At 32.6% G+C, this 24527-nt stretch overlaps 1 protein-coding gene and 1 long non-coding RNA gene across 12 annotated transcripts; one reads left to right on the top strand and one right to left on the bottom strand.

Moving 5' to 3' along the window:
- Nucleotides 1-1500: 1500 nt before the first annotated feature.
- LOC111788759 (uncharacterized) lies at nucleotides 1501-14781 on the top strand. Of its 9 annotated transcripts, none has more exons than XR_015419832.1 (9): nucleotides 1501-1635; nucleotides 1819-1965; nucleotides 6076-6121; nucleotides 9603-9631; nucleotides 9718-9803; nucleotides 11090-11234; nucleotides 11395-11457; nucleotides 13785-13876; nucleotides 14537-14781. It is a non-coding gene; the product is annotated as an uncharacterized LOC111788759 (long non-coding RNA). The 9 variants fall into 9 exon arrangements; XR_015419830.1 differs by having other exon boundaries at nucleotides 13069-13876; XR_002814218.2 differs by having other exon boundaries at nucleotides 11347-11457.
- LOC111788758 (MADS-box transcription factor 23) lies at nucleotides 7608-19786 on the bottom strand. Of its 3 annotated transcripts, none has more exons than XM_023669245.2 (9): nucleotides 19660-19786; nucleotides 19113-19318; nucleotides 10241-10319; nucleotides 9015-9076; nucleotides 8594-8693; nucleotides 8487-8528; nucleotides 8330-8413; nucleotides 8017-8162; nucleotides 7608-7921 (listed from the first exon to the last, which is right to left on the bottom strand). In XM_023669245.2, the coding sequence occupies exons 2-9, from the start codon at nucleotides 19292-19294 to the stop codon at nucleotides 7903-7905; spliced, it is 714 nt and encodes a 237-aa protein (XP_023525013.1). In that variant the 5' UTR covers nucleotides 19295-19318; nucleotides 19660-19786; the 3' UTR covers nucleotides 7608-7902. The 3 variants fall into 3 exon arrangements, with proteins under 3 accessions (XP_023525013.1, XP_023525014.1, XP_086977372.1); XM_023669246.2 differs by having other exon boundaries at nucleotides 7608-7918; XM_087121246.1 differs by having other exon boundaries at nucleotides 8372-8413.
- Between the last annotated feature and the right edge of the window lie 4741 nt (nucleotides 19787-24527).

Genomic DNA, 24527 nt, shown 5'->3' with positions numbered 1-24527 from the left:
CAATAATCCTCAACAATTCTCTCATGACTTTGCTTTGAGCTTTCTCAAAATGCTTCGTACCAATGGAGATAATATCTTATAAACCCATGATCTTCCACTAAATTAACTAAATAGTATTTCTCACTTATAAACTCATGATCTTCCACTAAATTAACCAATGTGAGATTCACTCTCAATAATCCTCAACAATTCTCTCCTCGAACAAAGTACATTATAAGCCTCCCCCAAGGCTTATGGAGCTCTCGAATAGCTTCCCCTTAATCGAGGCTCGACTCCTTTCTCTAGAGCTCTCGAACAAAGTACACCATTTGTTCGACACTTTAGTCACTTCAATAATCCTCAAGAATCCTTCCCTCAAACAAAGTACTATAAGCCTCCCCTGAGGCTTATGGAGCTCTCGAATAGCCTCCCCTTAATCGAGGCTCGACTCATTTCTCTAGAGCCCTCGAACAAAGTACACCATTTGTTCGATATTTGAGGATTCTATTGACATGATTAAGTTTAAGACATGACTTTGATATGATGTTAGAAATCACGACTCTCCAAAATGGTATGATATTGTCCACTTTGAACATAAGCTCTCATGTTTTTGCTTTGAGTTTCTCCAAAATGCCTCATACTAATAGAGAGAGTATTCATTGATTATAAACCAATGATCATTCTCTAAATTTGTCGATGTGGGACTTTCATAATTTAACACAAATAAAACGTGGCTGGTTGTTTTCTTATTCACATAATGATATTTTTCTTTAGTTTAATTTAATTATATTTAAATATATTCCTTTGCACCAGAAAATATCTGGGTACAAGTGGCACTTGAACCTCAAAATATCTTAGCGCTCTAATATACAACAAATAATATTTAAATTGCGTCAATTATTTAACTTTTTCCAAAGCCATCATAGAAATAGGTTCCCCAACTCGCTTTTGTACTTTATTTTTTCTTTTAAGAAATTTTATTTAAAAAATAATTTTTTTTTTCTTTATTATTTCTTTAACTCGTCGTTCCCCCAGTTGCCGGTACATATTTTTAATTATTTATTATTCTCTGCAATTTTTAAATACCTATTTCCATGGTTCTAGAATGGACGACGTGTTCCATCTTCGTTCGCTTATTCTGCCACGTGGATAAACCTAATTCTGTTAATTATTTCCCTGTACACGCGCGGAGATTTGTTCAGCTAGTGCCACGTGGTATTCCGTTACGCATTAGTTCGCCACGCAAGTATATCGAATTTTTCATATTTGATTTATTAATTCAGGAATCGGGACGTGGATATTGATTGGTTTTTTGCACACGTGTAAAAAATTCTTTTTTTATAATTGGAAAATCAATAATGTAAGTAATTACATTTTATAAAATTTGTAGATATAATTAATTTCTATTTTACAATTAAAATAAAATAAAGTTTGATTTTTTTCGAAAATATTATATAATATTATAAATTATTGGCAACTACAAAGTACCACGCGCGCTAAATCCATCGCGACTATAAATATCTTCTTTACTATCGATTTTCGTGTATGTTTCGGGCAGAGATCAAACGCCAAATGACTCTGCCTCTCGTTGCCTGGTACCACCGCTTTTGGTCTCCTCGCGCGAGGCATCACATACAATCCAGTTCTTCTGTTCAGGTTTTCGTTCTTTCTCTTGGATATCTTCATTGATTGTTTTTTTCTTCTTGATCTTGAATCTTCATTGTCCTCCATATTCGTGTTTCTCTTATTATAATCATGCTTACTATGCTTGTCTTTCATGTATTTTTCTGTTCTGATCTTAGTAATGTACTCGATTCTTCTGTTTTCATGGCTTCTCAGTTCGATTGACTTACATTTTTTCGGAAGGAAATGTTGTCTCGGAAGCTAGTTCTCAGATCTGGTTGGTTGGCTGTTATCCCCGAGGAGAAGAGAACTGAAAAACGCGAGACTCCTAGCTCAACTATTCCGGTGCCTGCGAATTACTAGGTAATCTTGTCTCTACCGTCCTCTTATGAACCGAGCGATGCATTACGATGTAGAATCGTTTTATTGTAGAATTCATTTTTCATCGTAAGTTGTCTACACACTCTTTTACGTACTTTGCTACGTTTTTCCTACTGAGAATCAGTGTTCGATCTGGTCCACGGTACGTATGGTCCGTCTTTTCATTTCACCACTGCAATTGTTTCGGACTATTCTCGAGCAAACATAAAATGAGAGAATGACTAGGGCGGTCTGGCATTTATTTCATCTATGTGTGTATGTGACATTATAATGTTTATTTATTCTTAGCCTGATCTTTGGATTTACCTGGTATGTCATTTATTATATTGAGATATTAGCAAGGATGCTTGTTTTTGTGCATGTTCGTGTTTTTTGAACACGTATTTTATCGCACGCTTGCATAATATGATAATGATTTTATATCTAAAGAGAGTTGGAAATCATAGATCAAGAGTTTCGTAGCTTCAACTGTCTGGTTCTTTTGATATTTGGCTGGAATTAAGCGCTCCAAGTATTCTGGAGATAGCCACTAGTTTTCCGCTATGTTTTGTTTTTCTAAAGCATTTGAGATTCCGTGAACAAGATTATCTGTTTATATATTTGCGCATCCGTAACTAATTTAAACGTGAACCTAGGCAGATGATTTAAGTTACTTATTGAGTTGTTGGATGTTAACCACATCATTACGATTTTCATATGGCCTCCCTCCCCCTTTTCTTGTACCTTTTTTCTGTTTGTTGGTGATTCTGGTTTGGTTTCTAAAGAAAGGATTGTTTTGTTTGGTATCTTGAAATAAATATAGGGATGATATTGGTGATTAATCACATACCTTGAAACTCTAGAGCTTTGGGAGTAGTTCATGTTTAGTCAGTAAGGTTATTGAATAACGTTTCTGCTATTGTTTGTTGAAACAAAATCACATTGACTTATTTTTAAGCTATTAAATGTGAACAACATTTTATTAATTGATAACAAGTTAAGACTCATGCTCTATTGAATGCTAAATTTTTCGCATTCCTTAAAAGCATTATTTTAGTAGGATTAGTTAAACAAGATCCTAAGAGTTCTTTCTGACAAGATCATCTTCGAGGTATTTGTGATGTAGGGTACTGTAAGTCTTGTAATTAGTTAGCACTCTTAACTTTTGTTTTGGTATGCTAGCAGGTCTTCTTTATCATGAAAACTGCTAGCAGGTTGAATTTCAGAGTATTTGGGCTTTCAACTGGTTGTTTTGTTTAGTTATCATCCACAGTGAAGTTAATGAATTCATCTAGTAGGTTTACTGCACTGGAGTAACCTTATGTCTTCAGAAATAGATGCAACAAACTTCTTTTAGAGGCTGGTAGAATTCTTCCACTGACAAACCCTGTGATGAACAAAATAACCGCCATTTTCCTTGACTTGAAGAAAAAATCCCCTTGCAGTCTCATTTGCGTGACAAAGTTCGACACAACGTTTGGGTCCATCCTTATTTGGTAGTTTGTACATACCAAAAAGTTGCGAAGATGGGTAGATTATGAATTTTATTGATATTCTTGTCTAGTTGTACCATTCACCCACCAGGTAGTAGAAACTTAAGAATGACTAACAATTTGATTTTCGGTCCTGAATAAGTATTTAAAATATGATAAAACACTGACATTATTGATGACATTTTTAATGGGTCTTGTGCATGGGGGACCATAACGATAGTTTCTTTTTAGGGCCATGAAAAGTCGCAATGGTGAGAACTCAGCAATTTAAAATTTCAGGAATATGGTTCTTAGTTAATAATCTCAAGGACTTTGATAACATAGGTTGTGGCTTTGTTTTAGAAGTTTTTTAGTGATAATCTCAATCCTGTAATTGATATCCTTGAAAGAGTTCAACATTTTACTCTTCCTTTATAGAATTTTTTGGAAACTTTTATTTAGAAGATTGTATAGGGATATAGGGTATGCTGGTAATTGGTGATTTTGGTTCACTATGTTCATGATTTAGTATGGCCACATAGAACCACTAGATCATGTATTCTTTTGTAATGTGCATTTATTCATTATTTTTTCCCAATATTCTCACTTTTTGAGGATTTGACCCTTCTGTCATCCATCTGTCTATTCTGTTGTACATAAAATTTCTTTTACCTTTCAAGAAAGATCACTTGGATATGAAGTGATCACATTTGTAACTTGCGTATGCATTTTTATATTTTACCTTCTTTGATTGTTCAAAATAGATTATAACAGTTGTTCCAGTGTAAATTGTTTCTTTCGATGTAGAATAGGAAGGTAAGAATGTGAGAACCATTAAAGTAACAATCCCAATTTACTGAAGGTTTGAGTTGAATATACTTTGTTAATGTCTAGCACCACACACTTTGGGTCAGCCTAGTGTTCAATAAGGGTGATGAGAATAATAAATCTCTGAGGGAATGTGTTCAATCTGGCCATCCACCTAGGATTTAATATTCTATGGGTTTTCTAGCAACCAAATGCAGTAGGGTGAGGTTATTGTGTCGTGTGACTATTTGAGGTGCGCACAAGCTTGTCTAACACTCACAAATATAAATAAAAATAAGTAGATTTTTCAAAGCTCATTCTATTTCAGGCATTGTGCATGTTAGATCTATCTACTCAATGTGCACATAGTAAGAATAATTGTTGTGAATATGACATTGTGCACGACATTGTGTACATAATTTTCAAGTAGTTATTGTGAATATAGCATTCTGAACATTATTTTTTAGTAGTATTAATTTTAAACATGAATTTTATTTGTTAGCACCCTGTATGTCATGCAAGTATGGTCAAAAGTTAGATTTTTTCCTTTTTTTTTTTTTTTTTGTTTCTTAAATTGGATTTAGGTTATATATGATATTTTTAAAAATGATTTTATGTTTGACGAGAATAATATTCTTCAATGAGCCATTCGTTTATTTTCACTCACCCTTTTGCTATATATTATTACATAAGTAGATCTTTCCAAAGCTCATTCTATTTTGGGGATTGTGCATGTTAGATCTATCTAGTTAATGTGCACTAGTAAGAATAATGTTGTGAATATGACATTGTGCACATAATTTCCTAGTAGTTATTATGATATATAGCATTGTGAACATTATTTTTTATTAGTGTTAATTTTGAACATGAATTTTATTTGTTAACATCCTATATGTCATGCAAGTATGGTCAAAAGTTAGATTTTCTTTGTTTCTTAATGAGTTTGGGTTATATATGATATTTCTAAAAATGATTTTGTATTTGACGAGAACAGTATTCTTCAATGAGCCATTAGTTTATTTTCAAACTGACTCATTTACTACATATTATTTGATTGACTAATCATTTATATTGCAATGGATGAAGAGTTGAGGGGAGATGAATTAGAATAATTTTGAATTAAGGCTCTCGTGTGGCCTTTTGTTCTGGCCGATGTTTATGTGATTTTGTGGGGTCTTTTAGGGGAGTTGAAAAGGGACCCAAGTGAAAGTTTGGTTATCATTTAGAAAATTGAATTAGTGCTTTTGATTTTTTTTCATCCTTGCCGTAATAGTATCTGAGGTTTGCAACGTTAACTTGGTATGTCCTCTATAACTTCAATCTTGAAACACAAACGTTCTAGATCTGTTTCTGAACCTTCGAGCTTCACAAATTCATGGTTGGGGGCTCTAAGCTAGCTGGGAAATACATACAAGTTAGTAGCTAGATTGTTTTCAAGTCTCTTGGTGTTCTTGTTTACTTTATAAGTTAATATTAGGATTGTTGTCTAAAAATGTACTTTGAATTGTGATTGTTTTTGTGACGTGCAATGCAATATGCTTTTGAACCATTCATGATTCTTTCTTCATCATTTTCTGCCAGACATATCCATTTGGGGAAGTTCTTGTTTGTTTCATTAATTGATGAAATGATGTTCCTTTCTATAAAAAATTGAATTTATGCAGTTGGAAATATCATTATTTGCAGTGATCCACCGATTAAACTATTGTCTTGGATTTATAATGACCCTGTTTAGTAGAGATGGTTTTTTTCTAATATCTTTTTTTTTTTTTTGGTTTAATTTCTTTGCCGAATTGTGGCTTACTCTAATGTTTTGCAAATTATCTTGCTACAGCAGACTGCTGGATTAGTTTACTGTAGTTGAGCAGTGGAGATATGAGGTAAATACTATCCGTGCTTCCATGATGACTGTCATATACAATTGTGTAACTTTTTATTGAATAAATGAAAAGAGACTAATGCTCAAGGATACAAACTCCACAAGGAAGTTAAAAATAAAATACGGAGAAATACAAAAAGAACCACTACAGAGAATAAAAAAAGAAAAAGATATAGAAAGGAACTTCTACAATAAGAAACACCAAGCGAGCTGAGCAAAAAAAAAAAAAAAAAAAAAAAAAAAGAAAAAGAAAAAGAAAGAAACTAGCAAAGAGAGAGTTTGAAGAACCAAACTCAACACTGAAAACCAAACCAAAGACAACGTTTGAAAACAAAAAAGAACAGCCACCAATGACCCAATGGACCAAGATCACCTAAAAAATTTGTATCTTCCAATTGTAGCAAAACTTTATCATCCATAAAAGGATTAATAAAAAAAAATGGTTTTGAAGTGAACTTCAATGGCCTTCTGAATATCTTTCCGAACATCGTGCACATTCAATCGAGAAACCACCAGCAAAGAATTCCACACTTTAAATTAACAACTTCTTTATCTTTCCTTACCCAAAAAGATGACTTGGAAACGGAGGGCTTTGGACAAAACAAATCTGCAACCGAGGGAGGAAAAAGAAGGGTTGAATGAATTCACAATGTCCAAATGAATTAGTACTACATTTCAAAGGCTGAGTATCCTTCCAGCCAAGCTTCTCGAATTCAATGATATAATCTCTCTGACAAATCATACAAAAAAAAAAAGAAAAAAAAGCCACCACGCTTTAGGAATTCACAAGGAATGCTAATCACCTTCCTTCTACTTGATATTGGCCATATGATACAATAAATAATTGCTCCTGAAGAAAACCAACGTTTCTGAATTTTGGTAGTACCAAACTCATCTCTATTGTGTTTGGATAAAATCCGAGTCTTGGTGCAGAACATCATTTCAACCATGGCTTTCTCAAACCAATGTAGGTGAGAGAATGAATGAGAGAGAAATGACTGACTTAAATTCCATGGCTTTCTCAAAAATTCCAGTGAACCAAATGCAATATTAACTCTTATCAATACAGCAACTACTACGATCCGTTGCAAGCAAACTAGCTAACCTATGAAGCAAACCCAAAATAGAAGAGCAACCAACGTATTCATAACTAATGAAACAATCTGACAAGGCACAAACTGGCAAAAAATGAGGAGGCAAATAGTGACTAAAATGACTGACGAAGGGATAAGGGTTGTAGTCCCAATAGCTGCTAAAGCGAGGCGAGAGAGAGTGAAGAGGAAAGAAAAAAGAACGACAGGCAAAAGACAACAAGAAATTAACGAAGGGGGATGATATTCTTGGGTTGGGGTTTTTTTGGGTAACATATACAACATATACTGTTGGGCGAAAAATTTTGGTAGTCATCTTCTTTTTAATCTACTTGTTTCCTTTGATGAATCTCCGTAATTTTCTTTTATAAAATATCCAACATCAGTCCTATAATAAGCATGAACTTTTGAACCTAGCTGATTATTATGAAGGTGGCAAACCTTAAGATTTCTGGAAAATGAAGTTTGTATGCTGATGCAATTTCAATTATTTTTTGTTGCACATAGCCTTCTCTTCACATAAATTCCCTTGTATTAATCACCACAAACGAGACAAAGCTAGTTTCGTTGGTTATGGAATAGTCCATTACCCTACCGGAATTCGTTGATTGAAAGATAATTTGCAACCTCACACCGTTTTCTTGATGCAAAATGAGTAACATCTTCCTGGTTGGTGTAAGGTCTCTTTTTGCTAGCGTAGTTGTAGTCTGCTGCAACCATCAAAAGAACAAGATTGGAATACTGACTTTGGAAAAGTTCATTTGTACGCATTATTGAACACTTATGCATTTTGTCGCAACTGTACCCCAGTTTTGTTGCTTTTTCTGGTGCCTCAAGGTTTTGTTGTTGTGGTTGGCTGAGTTGAAGGCTGATAGGTATAACTGCATCCTCTCCCACACCCAGGCCATTTGTAAGACTGCTTGCCCCCTTGGCATCCTTTGTTCCATAGACCTAGGATGGTGAAAATTTTCTTTTGATGGTGACTAAGCAACACAAAGTTTTATTTGTTAAACAATTAGAACCTTTAGACTCTTTTTTCATCAAATGTCGCTGAAGAGACACCTTTAGTTTATTTTTGAAAATAATTAAAGTTTGCTTCAATTATCTGCATCGTTTACCTTTTGGTATAATTCCAGATTTTCTTGACGAATTAGGTTTACCTTCTTATAAAGTTCCATATTGCCTTGGTGAATTAGGTTTCCCTATAACAAAGAGGAGGAAATTTAGTAAACAAAATTATTGAGAACGGAAATTTCAGAACTGTAGTTGCTTAACCTTTCTGTTTAGTTCTTGTATCTCATCCATTAAGATTTGATCCTGCTCAAAGAAAGGAAACTGTTGTTAAACACCCAACACATTTAATAAATGATACAATTAGATACCTTCTTCATACGGACACCACGGAGACTTATCTCCAGTTGGTTTTCTAGATTCTGTAGATCTTTGACACTCAGACCAGTCAGCTCTTCACCCATCATCTGCCTGTAATTATATCTATTAGTGGTGTTCTATCGGAACGAATTAGTGGTTTAACTTGTATAGCAGTTTTTACTTGAGCAACATGCAGGAAATATATTAGGAAATTTATGTTTGGATCATGCTTGGTCGTCAATAAATGCTATCTGAAATAAGTGTCCATGGTTATGAGTGCATGAAGTAGATTGGAGGCTCGCATATGGCCTAAGGAGCCGAAGTAAATTTCGTAGTTTTGTTTTTTCATTCTTTTGCACTTTCCTCTAGTATCAGTGTTTATCAAGTAAAATGTAATGAAATAGAATAGAACAGAATAGGGTATGTTAGTACCGATGATTTTCTTGTAAGCTCTGCAGTTGTTGCCGTAACATTGCTGCTTCCCTTTGCCAGTACTAATGATTAAAAATCAGAATGTAATTTTCATACTATTTAGAAGTATAAGAGTATGCCTTCTATATTCATGCACAAAAATGTATTAAGCTAGCATAGAGTATACCAAAAAGCATTTCTGAAAATGAAGGTAATCAGTATCTTAGTCTGATGTAAATGTTATGTTAGCCTGGGGATGGTCAAGGGATTTCTGTTCATGTCTGCATCCCGTCTCCTCTCAAAATCCTTGCCTACAATCCCTGTTCTCTCAACATCCTGGCCTACACCCATGTCCACTTTTGGGGAGACTGAAGAGCCGAAGAATCCCATTAATGAGGATCGGGATTCATACTTGAGCAAAATTCTTGGTCATATTTTAAATTTTTGAATAACATACGAGATACTTGAGATGTGAATTGGCAAAATTATAATTTTTGGCCAAAGTAGAGAATTGTATCTTTTATTATTATTATTTAATAGTTTGTATATCTATTTTGTAGAAATATCTAATACTTTTTGTTAATATAGAATGACACCTTAACTTTTCAGGTTTGCCATTTCATGAAAAAGCCTTTGAGGTTTGTCGTGATGCCATTTTTATGCGTTCTGCTCCCTTTTATTTTTCTGGATTTTGATGTTGAATCATCTGTTTGATTTTGTCCAGGTGGAGATTGCTCAAGGATCCAAGATTCATGATCTCATGATCGTTGTTTTGAATTGTTCTTTCAGCATGTGCCAGATAAATACCAGGTTCGTGGAATCTCTTTTAAGCAAAATATGCATTTATAATTCTGACAGTAGTTTTGATGAGTACTATTACGTCCAAATTCCCATGATCCTCGACGAGTCAAACCTAGATTTCAACATAAATCTAACCACATTTGATCCCATAATGATTGATGTTCTTCCTAGTAATTCACTTCGGGCAGCTCTTCCTATCCAAATCAAACTGCTGTTATACCTTAACTGCACTGTCCCAAACCCCTCCCGCTCCTCCCCACCCCCTCATTCCACAACTTAATCGTACCAGCCATAACTATGATGTATAATTCTTATTAGTCATCGTCCAGAGAATTGACAGATAGGAAATCTAGGTGTTTGCGTTTTAACAATCATACATGATCTTTTGCCTAACATGTCTGGCAGTCGGAAGGAAAAATAATCAAGTCTTAGATACTAAAGAATACCTTGACTTCTGAAGTCGAGACCCCAAGCTGATGGTGCTCCTCTTTTGTCTTGTGATATCGTTCTATTAGTGTTTTCATGCTGGTAAGAGTCAATAATCTGAGTTATAATCATAATGATATGGGCAAGAAATGAAAATCTATTGGGAAAACAAAAGTTGAAAATTTAACTACCTTGTGTGAGCATACATCAATAAGATAACCCTATTTACTCCATGATTTCCTTTCAATTTAGTGTTCCCGGTTAAACCTAGACTTCTATTCTCATGAGGTAGCCTCTTAACATTTTCAAGATTCTTCTCGGTTATATAGTGGAAGAAACGATTCATTCTCTGATTCCTCTATCTATTCCCGTCATCAGTGATTGTGAACAGGAAGGAAGGACAGAGAAGTCCAATTTGCAGATAGGTAGAATGAAATTTGTAGCCACATGACAACATTAGATGGGTGGCAAAAAGGGTTGCCTAACATCCGAACCTTCCTTTTTATTTAAGAAAAAATTCAAAATTAGTTCGAGCAATCAATTTCTCCTAGAATTTCTAAAGTTCAAACAAAGAAATTTTAAGTTCACGTATTATACAGATACAATGAAATAATATTGAGAACTATGTTCAAAACAATTCATGGTCACCAATAGAATTTATAATTTAACAATATGCAAATTCAAATTAACATAAACAATGTCAAAGCAATATTGGGTTAGAGAGTTTAAATGAAGATTTGTAATGGTTCAGCCTTCAATGAAACCTAATTCCCAATGTGCCTCCTTGAATATTCTACTGCCCACCACGTCTTTTTTGTAACTGAACATTAAACATAAGTGAGCAAACCTCACCAATCTTTTTTGTATAGCTACATGGCAGGTATAGTGTTTCAACAGTGCAGTCTATGGTATTGGGATGAAACGTTGGTTGAGAGTGACTAGGTCAAAAGACGGATAGCATGGCCAATAGACAAGTGAGAGATTTTATCTATGATCTATTGATATCTCACTCAGGTACATAACATTTTATCTCCATTGACTTCCATTTAACCTATCCAATATTTATACCCTTAGTAATTGAATACATTTTTAACATCTCCTTTAATGGTTTTCATTTTATTTGTAGAGGCACGCATCATGCTCTCGGTCTTTCAATTAATGATGCAAATTTTAGGCATCTACATTCATGGAGTGTCACGTTGATCAAAGCAAAGGATTCCTTGCACTTATCGGTCAGGTATGTGTACAGCACTTCTGGAGTTTCAATAGATAACTGTAAGATTTAAACCATAAAATGTATAATTTGAATCCACTAAATGTAACGTAGAACTTTATGTGAATTCTCATGATGCATTCTTTTCCACTCTTTGCTTTACCATCATCTTGCTAGTTACAGAAATGGAAAATTTCATCAAACTGGAAAACATGACAGAGATTAAAGGTGTAGGGTAGCTGGTAGAAAACTATGATTACAAGATTAAACTAGGGAAATAGGTAACGAGATGGAACTATAAGGCAACAGCTAAAGGAGTTACCTCAATTGGCACAAATCACTTCAAGCCTACATTATTTATGAAAAAACTACGTACATTAAAAAAGTCTTCTATTTCCTCCTGTCTATAATGCCCAGAAAATGGTCCTGATGGCATTGAGCCTCATTGCTTTCTAATATTAAAAAAAAGTCACCTCCAAAGCTCGATACTTGGGATGTCAAAGAAAGAGGAAATAATATAAAGATTCTTAAGATGTGATTTGTATGAAAGGAGAACGAGTTTTGCAACTTCCAAGCTTTCCTATCTATTCTATCAGTTTGCATACAAACATCAAACATACCCATAGCAGAAATTCTACATACATAATAGACTAAGATTTAAAGACGACAAGAGATATAGTTTTTGAGGAATGCAGAAGCCCTTATAGCCAAAACAGCCCAGTCTTGGGAAATCTTCTCTAAAACAAACTAAACAATTACCATTATCCATAACCAGACCGAGATGGCAAATCCAAAACATATTTACAATGTTGGAATGATTCGTCAAAAATTTGGAAAAAAGGCACACAAAAGAGCCACCAAACAAGAGGAGTCTAAACAATACCTAAACTGAAGGCCTACCGAAAATGGTTCCGATCCACCGTACAATATTTACAACAATTCATTGAAACAGAAATCAGAAGAGAACGCATTAAAGGGTTTTTTTTTATTCCTCAGGCCAAATGTCCAATAAAAGGGCAAAACAAGCTACAAACCAAAGATATTGCCTCTTATCCCATTACAAAAGCTCTTATCATTAAACAAAAATTTCCATCACAAGCCAAACAAATGCCAAATGACGCAGAAAAATGGTTCCATGTTAGAAAAGCTATCTGAGTGCGACCCCGAAGGATATGATCTAGATCTTCAAGCACTTGTCTTTTAAGAGCATCCACCACTACAACCACAAAATTGAATAATGCTTATGCATGTGGTCTATAGGGTTAGCTCTCTCATGCATAACTTGTCAAATAAAAACTTCATTCGCAATTCAAACTTTCCACAACTAAGATTATTCATGTATTCTAAGATTGTGTTATATATATATAAAATTATTTTTTTGACGTCTATCAATAAAACTTCCATAAATATATTTGACAGGGGGTTAGTAGAATAACTTTATCATTCTAACTTGACAGGGGGTTAGTAGATTAACTTTATCATTCTAACTAGACCTTAATAATAATATAATGATTTAAGTTTCTTTTAATTATCATTATTGTGTTTTCTTTTTAAGAATACATGCATGCTTTGTTTAATCATTAAGATCTTAGGCTCCCGTGTCCTATTCATAAATTTAAACATTGAATTATGTAGCATTTTCTCCACGAATACATGAAGATTAATATCATAAAACTACTCCGTTAGTTAATTCTAATATTTATTCCGTATGAATTTGACAACATTTTAGAGGTAAGAGAATTCAAACTTTTGAACTCTTTTGAACTCTTTATAGATGTTTGTTATGTGTCATTTGAATAAATTTTTTTTAGTACATATTATAGTATGTTTTAAATTTACATAATTATGTTTCATGAATATTCTCAAAACCAGAGAAATAACTAATTTAATAAATATGGTCTAATTATGCACTCGATAATGAATTTTATTTCTTATCTTCGTTATCAGCCCCTAGACCTCTAGTGTCAACCTAGAACTACTACGTTTCTTTCCCTTGGTTTATAGTTTTGTCTTCTTTCCGAAGAATAGAACTGTTTAATAATCACTTGTTACAATCTGAAAAGTGGTTCTGAAATTATAAATTAATTTTTAAAACAATATAAAACAAGATTTCATAAATATACACTCTTCTTACATGTTCTTCTAAAACTATTTCATAAATAGACCCTATCGATTTTCTCCAAAATTTCTCTCTTCAATTTTTTCCTTCAATATATACTTTTCTTACTTTTCTCACTATAATTTTTCCCCTTCTAGCTCTTCTTTCTTTGACATATATTTTCCATTTCTCTATTAACTTTTATTCTCCCCAACATATCACCGTATCTATCTTCTCTTAACATTTTTATTAGAAGAAAAACTAGATATCCATGCCGCTACAAAGGGAAGAGTTGAACCCTTTTATGACTGATACTGCCTATGATTTTGGAAAGCTATGTTGAAAGTAAGTGGCTACAATTTTTTTTTCTTCTCCTATCGTTATCTTGAATGGCGGTCTGTTTTTGGTTGTTTGGCATGCGTAGTGGGATCCTAAGATTGGTTTTCGTAATTTCTCTACCTTTTATTTTAACGAATAAAATTAACTATAATAATAATACTGACTTTTAACAGAAATTCTAATACCTGTTTTACGTAATGATAGAGAATGTGGTTGGGTCAGAGGTTGACATACTGATAAAATGTTATGTGAATGAATATTCCTAAATAAAACTTAAAAACAAAAAAAATTTAAGATATTTAAATTGATAGATAATTATTTACTTTTTAAATGAGTTAAAATAATTAAATATTTATATACTCTATGCACGTTGGATTACATTTCTTTTAATATTTTATTGATCTGAGAATCGGCCTTTCATTATTCCTCTAGATGTCGAATCCATAGACATTCGACATGACACGAAATTTTATTACTATGCCCACCATTATATTTTTTACACCGACCTTAAAATAAAGTTTTATATATTGAAAAAGAAAAAAAAAAGTTTTCCTTGACCGTTAAAATTTCAATAATAATAATAAAAAGAAATAGAAGAATTCTATAAATATTTACGAGGTAGAATTTTGGAGAACTGATTTAAGAAGTGAATGTCTTATGTGTCAGCTTCAAACGCAGTAGAGCGGGACAGCAAATATGGGGTTCTATTTGCAGAAGAAAATAGAAAAAAGGAAACAAAAGAGAAAAATGACGGCATGTTTAGTCGAATCTTATGAATATGGTCATGTCTATAGAAATGTTTAATTTTGATACATCAGTACAAATATGTTTTAATTGTTTCAACTGTTTTATTTGAAAATTTGGGATATAATTTAAGGTTACTGTTCAAAATATTTTAACTTCATTTTTCATGTACGCTGCGTTGGTTTTTATATCAAACAATAAAATAAAACAACAAAAATCTAAAGTTTTTAGTACCATTATATTTTGTCGTGCTCTATTACACTACCACCTTTGACCTTTCTTTTATATTTCAAACTACTTTTAGGGCAGAATATTGAACGAAAATTTGATGTTCATATGACATCTTTTCAGACTCTATTTTTGGTTTACTGTTCTTAGGACTTCACAAGTTATCATCGACAAATATCTACACTTGTCTTCGAATATGAATAACTAGATTTACAACAAGTATATCTACACTCCTCAAAATACTCTTCCACATATTTTACAGCTTTTACCATTATGATTATACTCCTTTTCTAATCTTTCGAAACAAAAGTCTCCTTTTCTAACATTGTCTCCCTTTCTAAAATTTTCTAGTATTTGTTACAAATGATGAATTTAGTGTTTCATCAAATAAAACAAATAATTCTAATGTTTATTGGTAGAAACTATTATTCTTTCCTAAGAATTAAGTTTTTAATACACAAAAAAAAGTTTAAAATGAAAAACATGAAGACATTTTTTAATTAAATCATGGCATATGTAGTCAAAATTATATGTGGAAAGTGGGTTTGAAAGGTTATTTATTAGACAACATGTACGCTTTTTTCCCCCATGATCCAACTATCCCTACAGCATCTGTCCTCTCTTTTCCTACTTTGCAAATATCTGTTTTTTGTGAGCGAACCAAGTCGCAAGGATAATTCCCCTAAACAATCTCCTAAGGAGGGACCCACCAATTATCATGAACGGAGAATTTTATAACTCGTGAATGTGAGATGGAGGCAAATTCCTCTCACGAGGGAGATGGGTAGAGGGTATCTAGTGTAGTCAACTCATGGTTGAGTGAAATCAAGATTTAAGCTTTCTAGGATGCTCGAGAAATATATAGACCTTTGAACGGAGAATTTTATAACTCGTGAATGTGAGATGGAGGCAAATTCCTCTCACGAGAGAGATGGGTAGAGGGTAGCTAGTGTAGTCAACTCACAGTTGAGTGAAATCAAGATTTAAGCTTTCTAGGATTCTCGAGAAATATATAGACCTTACGTTTGAGATATCTTTGCTATTTCTATGTTTTTATATGAGTCTCAAAATCAACTAGAATTGGCCTAATGGTTCAAGCAAATAATACAAGAGTAAATTCAAATCATGATAGACTGCTCAAGATTTAAATCCAACCCTACTAAGCATGGTCTAGTAATGAAGAAGAGCTCATCGCCAAGGGTGATGAGATCAACCCCCTTTTCCAATGGGAGAAATGGTGATTCACAAGGATTCAAAGAATGATGAGTGACCAATAGAGTATGGGCATGCAATGAGGCCAAATGAATTAAGCAAAACGTGAGTGCAGTGCTTAGCTACGATTTTGTGTTGTAGGACTCGGTTGAACTTCATACACGCAGATCTTCACAATTTTCCTTCTCCTTTTAAATCCATGTATCCATCTTTTTCTCTTGTTCTCTAAATATAATATTCTTACAACAGGCTTTTCTGTCTTACATAAAAACAAAAATGCAAAATTTACTCTTCTTTTGAAATAGATAAATGTTAAAATAAACGTTATCACCCAACCCTTAATATCGCCACTCTAGAATTTCAAACAAATTTTATAACTATGTCCTATGTATTTGCATCTTCAAGTGGAGATTTCAAGTACCTAAGTTTTTTATAAAAAAAAATCGATACTCAGTAAAAATAGCTTATGAAATGATGTCAACTATATAACCTAATGCCTCTGGGTGAAATACATCTGAACGCTTAAGGTTGTTTACTTTAAGATATTGAATCGTGTTTTGAGTATTAAAAGCAAAAAGAAATCATTGAAAACAATTGAATAAGGGAAGGTTTCCAAGTAGAAGAAGAAGAAGAAAAAAAAAAAAAAAAAAAAAAAAAAAAAAAAAAAATCTGTAAAGGCTTATTTGATTCAAGATTTTGTCTATATACCTGAAAAAGAATATTTGGAAAAAGAACGTGAAGAATTTCTGAGAACAAAATAAATGTGTTTGGTGTTATATGAGAAATGTTTTATATTTACTTCCTTATTTAATTTTAAACAATAAACTATGCTTAACTATTTTACATTATTAAAATAGTTTTAACTAATTAAATTTTAAATTAATTTTGATTGATGTAGGTTTTTGAGTATTTGTGTTCAATTAAAACAATTATCTTTAAATAAATTATTTTAATAAAATCATATAAACTTTCAATTATAAATATGTAGTTGAACTAATATTTCAAAAATTAAAAGTTGTATACGATAGAATAAATTATACTAAATAAGATATACTTACTAAATCTTAAATCACTCTAATAATTTATTAATAAAACAGTAACCTGTCTTAAATTTTAATGAATGTGTTATAAATAATATGTATTAAATTTTAGATTTTTGAGTTGTTTAACCATTTATATTAATAAAAAAAATTCCAAGTAAATAATTTTAGTAAAATTATACAAATTTTAATAAATAATTAGTTCAATCATTATATTAAATAATTAATGAACATAGCTAAACAATCAAATACTATGTACATAATAATAATTTGTAAAATAATAAGAAAGAAAAAAAAAAGATGAATAAATGTAAAATAAAAGAAAAAAGAGTAAAGAAAATGAAAATGAAAAAAATAGAAAGAAAAATGAAAAAAAAAAAAAACCCATAATGATGCGTGTGAAAAACTTTTACAACATATTTCAAAAACTTGAAACAGACAAGGTAAAATCCATGTCTATTCCCCTCTTTTCCATCCAAAAAAACTTGAAACAAACACCCCTAAATATTTTGTTTTCAATTGTAACGTGAAGAATTATTGATAATAGATTTAATGCAAAGCCTTTTCTAACATGTGATATGCTCGAATACAAACTCTTTCAAAAGCAGAAAACAAAGATGCTAAAAATTATTATTAAGGCTAAATAGTCAGAAGGTACAACAAGTACACAGAAACCGAACCACACAACAACATCAAACTGCGTGAGACTGCCTGACCGACTTCTGTGCATACTTAACCCTATTTCGTAAAAGTATTGCCCCTTGGGGACTAAATCTATTGTTCAAACCATGCTTCTTTGTTCTTTTCGAATATAACAGTTGTTTAAGAATGTGGAAGAACAATGAGTGTATAATCATCCCTAATTATGAATGGTGAGGTCGGAAAACTATGCTTTCTTTTAATTCTACACGCCTAACTAATATGAGATCTGGTCCATTCCTTAAACCAGAGGGCTTTTCTGTTAGAAACAATTTTGAGTCGAATCATAACAGCTATGGATGAAATAATGTAATGTTGACCCATATCATTCGATCCAATCCAAGAAGCATACATTGAGCAACATTGATTGACCAATTAGGCTGTTCAGATTCCTAGAACTAAAAATAGCACAGAGATCCACTTTTCCAATCAGCGCTATTTCTCTTGGTTGGCATCCATTACAAGGATAAATTGATAATTGTATGGTGCAAAATGATTTGATTCCAGTATCGTGCACGACCTTCATATCCATCCATCGAGAGATTTGCAATCATGAGATAGTACGTAATTTCTCGCATGAATAAGCCATTTGAATCTCCGATAAAAGTGACTGAGGATTCTCACCCTCCCTTTCCAATTCTAAACGAGCTCTATGATTATTATGCTGCAAGGAGAATCGCAACTCCGAAAATCTCTTAACCATATTCGTCCTTTACAACATGTTCACTTGGATCTTTGAACAGTACTGAAGTATAAGTTCGAATGTAATTTTTGGACTGCTAACTTCTCTTTGGTTAGCTCATCCAGAACTCTCATCCTACGAAACTAAGCCACAAATTCGCATTATAGCAGTCCATCCTATAGGCATAAACTATTGGAGTATCTGGCAACCAATGACTCTAAAGGTACTTGATATATGCCAATAGAGTTTATGAGCGGAGTAGTTGAAAGGAGAAGCTAGCGAAGTTTGAACGATAGAGAGCTCAAGCGAATAACAGAACTGAGCCTCATAAAATCACAAGAAAGAACAAGACGTCAAAAAACCTGAACACTATAGGCTCTAGAATTCCTATTTCTCAGTATGCACAACATTTTATTTTACTATAAAGCATAAGTCATAATCGTGATTCAAGGTGCACGCTCGCCAATATAATGAAGAAAAACCAGGTAAATTAATTGAGCGAGGCTACCAATGTGTTGTCGCACTAGATATTAATCTATTATAATAAAGTTCGAAAACGGAGAAATTATTCAGACTGAAAAAAGTAGAAGAAAATAAAGGCAAACAGTAAAGAAACAGAAGATGAATGTCATAGAACCTGGTGCTGGAGTATTCATAAAGCTTGCTGGTGCTGGAGAAGATGATGACTCCAACATCGGCGTCACAAAGGATCGCCAGTTCTTTCGCCTTCTTCAGCAGTCCACTCCTTCGCTTCGAGAAAGTCACCTGTCTGCTCGTCGAATTATCGATCCTCCTAATTACAATCTTGCCTCTCCCCATTCTTAGATCCGAAACTCGATTCTTCTGTCCATTTTTCCGGAAATTTTTTCAGAGAATAACGAAACTCAAGTAAATTTCACAAGTAACAAAGATAAAAGAAAAATCACAACCAAATCACAGAAAAGAAAACGACAGTTCTCTAAAACACTTCATTCTTCCTCGATAACGCACAGAATAATTACACATAGAGAAGAGAGATGCGTTCCTACTGCGAGCGATCAAAAACTAAATAATAATTTTAAAAAAAAAAACACTCCGAAAGCAGATGAAAAACGACGAAAACGAAAACGAAAACGATGCAATCTGCAGCGAAGAACGGAAGAGAAAATGTGCAGGAATTATCCAGGAAATCGTTCGTAACTTACTCTTTTGCAGTTGAGTGCGGTGCTGTTTGGAGGCGAGGCAAAGAGATCAAATCCAACAGAATCAACGCTTTTTTACGGAGCGTTGTACTGAAGCGGGTTCACATAATTCAGCCGCACAGCGCCAAATATGGAAGGGGTCTGCGTTCCATGTGTTATAGCTCTGGGTTTTTTCCAGTGTGGGAAAAACCAGTGCGGGTTCATACTGATGAGGGACACGTGGCCCAATCAGATCGCGACTTTATTAACCTATTTTATTCATCGAGGTGCGAGCTGTCTGTTATATCGATCATCGACGCGTGGGGCTATGGCTATGGGATACGGACTACGGAGACTGCTATTTTCTTCTTTTGGAAATTTGCTACGTGCGAAATATATTTTAGAAGGATGCAGCCTTTTGTCGAAATTGCCCTCCAACGTTTTTTGTATTTACTGTTGTACCCATGAAATAATTGTATAATTTTATGGGACAGTATGAAAGAAAATGGGGCACAGAATATAGGGTCATTTCAGGCAAAGTCCAAATATTTACATTTTACTTTTATTTCTCGCCCCCACTTTTGTCTTTTTCCCCTTATTCTACATTTTATGCACCTTTTCTTGGAAAAACAAATATAGAGAGCATTTTAGCTTCCTTTAGCCAATGAATAAGTTATTTGTAATTGTATGTAGTTTATGTTGCATATAAAATCATTCAAGCTCGACATGATCAATCTTGCTTGTGGAGTGATTCGAATCTCAAACAATGTTCTTGTCTTGAGATATTCGATCAACAAATTAATCTGAATCTTACTCCCCTTGTAGTGATTCCTTAACATATCATTTGGTATCAGAGCTTCAGGCTCAAGATCGGATATATGTTTCATTTGCGTTTTTTCTCAATTTGATTTTTATTTATTTTTATCTTTTTAGTTTTTCATCGACCTATAGTTCAAAATTCAATTTTTGCTCTATTAAAAATTTTGAGAGATGAGAATAAGAGAAGAGTGGCCTAATATTCCTTGAATATATACTGGTGAGAGTATATATATATTATTCAATAACAAAATTATTTCCTTTTAATTTGTGTCTCTAATTCTAAATTTAGAAATTAATTAGGTGTAGGATTGAAATTTAGAGTTTTATTAGATAAAAATTAAAGTTTATATTTATTAGAGTAATTAATTTTAAAAATTTTAAATTCTTCATAAATTTATTCGATATTTTTTAAATTGTAAGAACCTTTATGTTTTTATTTTATTTTATTTTGCATATTATTTTTAATTTTAAAAAATACTTTTGAAAAATTTTACAAATTGGAAAAGAAATAAAAAAAAAATAATAATAATTGGAGTAAATAAAGGAAATGAAAAAAAAATGTAATTTAAAAGAAATAATAAGAATTAGTAACAATGTCGGTGCATTTATGCTCCATTTCGATTGCTTTAGCTTTTTAAATAATTATTGGTAATTAATATTTGATAAATTTCAGTTTTAAAAAGCAAATTTAAACGTGATTTAGTTATTTTTATAACGACATTTAATATTAATTATAAATGGCAAATGACTTCGAATAATTTAAATTATTTAATAAACATGCAGGAAAAGTGGTTACTATAAAAATTTGAATCAAAGAGAATAAATATGGAATTATAGATTTGAAAATTTAATAAATTAATTGGAGAATGATATTTTTTTAAAGAATATTGAATTCAAAAGCTAGTACGAGGATGCTTTTGATCGGAAGGGTAAATTGAAAAATTATTTTAAATACATTAAAAAATAATTATAAATAAACGACTTAAATGGAGTCTTACTCGAATAATGAAAGTCACACACTCAACGAGGTTCATGTCGCATGCCCGAAGGCACCCTGCACCATTCCACCTTGCATGTTTCATCATCGTATCAGCCATCAACCATCCTCAAGCCCGCCCAAATTAGAAGACAACATCGCAATATTTCATTCTATTCTCAACGAGGCTCATGTCGCACACCCAAAGGCACCCCCGACACTGCCTAACCGTACAAGTTCAGCCACTGCACCGCCGCAGTCAACTGCCTTCAATCTACGACCACTACCCCCTACGCCTCAAGCATATGCCCATGTGCGACGCATAGTACTTAGGGCATGAGGTAGCAGAGGATATAGGGGTACCCCATGCCCAGCCCATGCAGACTAGTCACACCTCTCTATAGTACATTTTAAGACATTTTTTTATCTGTCAGGCCTAGATACAATTTTTTTGAACGGTCATACAGTCAAATATCTTAAGTTTTAGATTGTTTTTTTTCCATGAACTCGTCACAATCGCACTTTTGATGGCAGCGGACTTGCGATTGTGCGGCACTCACTTTCCAACGATAAGTGAGCTAAGCCAATTCGTTCTTGCGTCACCTACGACCAAGCGACGTATGCTCGAGCCTCTGACTTCGGTTTTAAGAGAAGGTTTTAGAAAACGAGGGCAGAGAGATTTTCGAAAGATACGTTATATAAGCAAGCAAGAGATAAATAACAACTGTTCACAATATTTAACCTTTGGTAGAGAGAAGTTGTTGATTCATAAATTGGATTATATATATTTATTTATTTATTTATTTAGGGTTTATTTTTTTAAGCGCAGAGTCGAAGACATTATCATGTTTACTCTGGTAGGTGCGGACACCGCGAAGGCATATAATTATTCCATATTATTTATTTGTTGTTTTTACATATTATTTAAATCTCGGAAAATAAATATTTATATTAATAATTATTTAAATTGGAACTGGGGGCATGAAGACAGTCACGTCACGTGGGCCACGTCTCCACCCCACTTTCCAATTGTTGTTTGTGCGGATGGGGAAAGAAGAATAATGGAAACAGCCGGTTTCTATTTGGACATTTTAAGGTTTCTAAATAAAGAAAATCCTACGTGTCAACTCAACAATCCCTTCCTCCAACTCCACTCCCCCGGATCCGCCGGTCACCAACTACCCCCTTTTTTAATATTACATTTTAATTACTTTTCCGTTAGCAGAACGCAGAGTACATTTCTCGTACATAATTAACGTTATTGAAAGGATAAAAGGGTAAAAGGATTATGCAAATAAATTAAAACTTGTTTTAAAAGATAATAATTTTAATATGAATTGCCAACTAATAATTAAAAATAAAAATAAAAATAAAATAAAATATTTGGTTGAGAATATGAAAAGTGAGTCAAAATGTTATTTCCAGCTAGCGAAGGGGCCAGGTCCTTTCCTTCACGAGGAGGGATGGATAAGAGTGCTCCACTCAACATCGGTGATCTCCGAAACAACCATGAAATGACGATTTTTATTAAAATAATATATAACAGATTTTCCTTAATTGAAAATTGTGCATTTTTTATTACCACCGCCATCATCATTATTATCTTTATTTAAAAAAAAAAAAAGAAAAAAAGAAAAAGACGCGTCGTTTCCACGATGCTTTAATTTATTTTTGGCCTCCAATTATTTGATATTGTAAATTTTGCTTTTTAAATAATTTAAATTTTTTCAGAATAAAATTACATATTTTTATGTTATTTTGAAACATAAATATAGAAAATTTAAAATTAAATATTATTAAACTTAATATAATAGATTTATATTAATTAATTTTTACCATGATAACGAAAAAGTAGAGAAATTTGTGCTATTTGGATTCATTAATGTATTATATTAGTTTTTTTTATTATTAATTTATATAACAGGAAATTAATTTTGTGAAAATAATGTGATTGGGCATAATGCAAAATTCCATAATGGAATATTCCACGTCTGATTCCTTGATACTTCGTCCGTTTTTTTTTTCTTTTCTTAAACATAATGATCATGGTATTATTATTTTAAAGTATTGTGGTCAATAGGAAAAGACCTCAACCGACAATAAAGATAAATTTATTTAAGAGAGAGTACTGTAGTATTTTTTATACCAATTAATAAATTTTAAAATGAGACGGTCTATATCAAAGAAATATGCCTTTGAAGAGGCTTGACTCTGATAAGATGTTAGACGAATACGACCACTTTGAACATAAGTTCTCATGGCTTTGTTTTGGGATTACCAAAAAAATTTCATATTAATGGAGATAGTATTCATTGATTATAAATGTATGATCATTCTCTAAATTAACTTGAGACTTTCAATCCAACAGATAAAACACTCTATATTTCGAAGGATTTTTTTAATGGAAAAAACAAACTATTCAAATGTAAGATACAAACAAATTAATAAAAAAAGTAGATAACCTGGGACTAACAACTTGTCTAAATTAAATCACGACATATGAAATAAATTGATGTTCTTTTATTTGCCACGTCATTATTTCACTGGTTAAAATAATATTGCAATATGTCCCTATAAAAGCAGAATATTTTATTCTATCTTTTTTATTTTTTTCTATAAAAATATGGCTGCTTTACCCTTTATATTTAGTATCTTTCTTTCTCGTATCTTTTCGAGAAAAAATGGATTATCCTGCGAGCAGTTATTCTCGAGCTACTGTTTCTTCATCGAATTTATTTTAGACTCCGAGGTGTAGTACCTAGTTAAAACAAATCGAGTCATTGTCAAAATACAAATAAAATTAAAAGTCTCTATGCATTTTCGGAGCTTTGCCGTAAAAAAGAAATAGTAGGTACAGCTAGTTCGAACCATCACACCGTAAAAATATGATGAATTTTATCAATAATTATTTGTTCCTTCTAAAAAAAATTATACTAAATTCATCAAGTTGTTCAACAAAATCAAAATGGTTGCAAATTTTCAATATTTTATGAATAAATTTTTCTAAATGTTGTAAAGGTTGAACGAATGTGGTTGGGCTTAAATGAAGTCTAGGCCCAGCCCATTAAAGAGGTCTAGCCCCCGCTTCTATAAAAAT

Source organism: Cucurbita pepo, chromosome 2 (assembly GCF_057944985.1).
Source record: "Cucurbita pepo subsp. pepo isolate OVF chromosome 2, ASM5794498v1, whole genome shotgun sequence".
Taxonomy (NCBI): Eukaryota; Viridiplantae; Streptophyta; class Magnoliopsida; order Cucurbitales; family Cucurbitaceae; genus Cucurbita; species Cucurbita pepo.
Note: the sequence above shows the minus strand (reverse complement) of the source record. Positions and strands in the feature narration are given on the sequence as shown.

Coding starts and splice junctions, on each gene's coding strand:
- LOC111788758 (XM_023669245.2), bottom strand. CDS start 19,294: ATGGGGAGAGGCAAGATTGTAATTAGGAGGATCGATAATTCGACGAGC. Junction 10,320..19,112: donor TATGAATACTCCAGCACCAG/GTTCTATGACAT, acceptor GACTCTTACCAG/CATGAAAACACTAATAGAAC. Junction 8,414..8,486: donor TACAAGAACTAAACAGAAAG/GTTAAGCAACTA, acceptor TCTTTGTTATAG/GGAAACCTAATTCACCAAGG.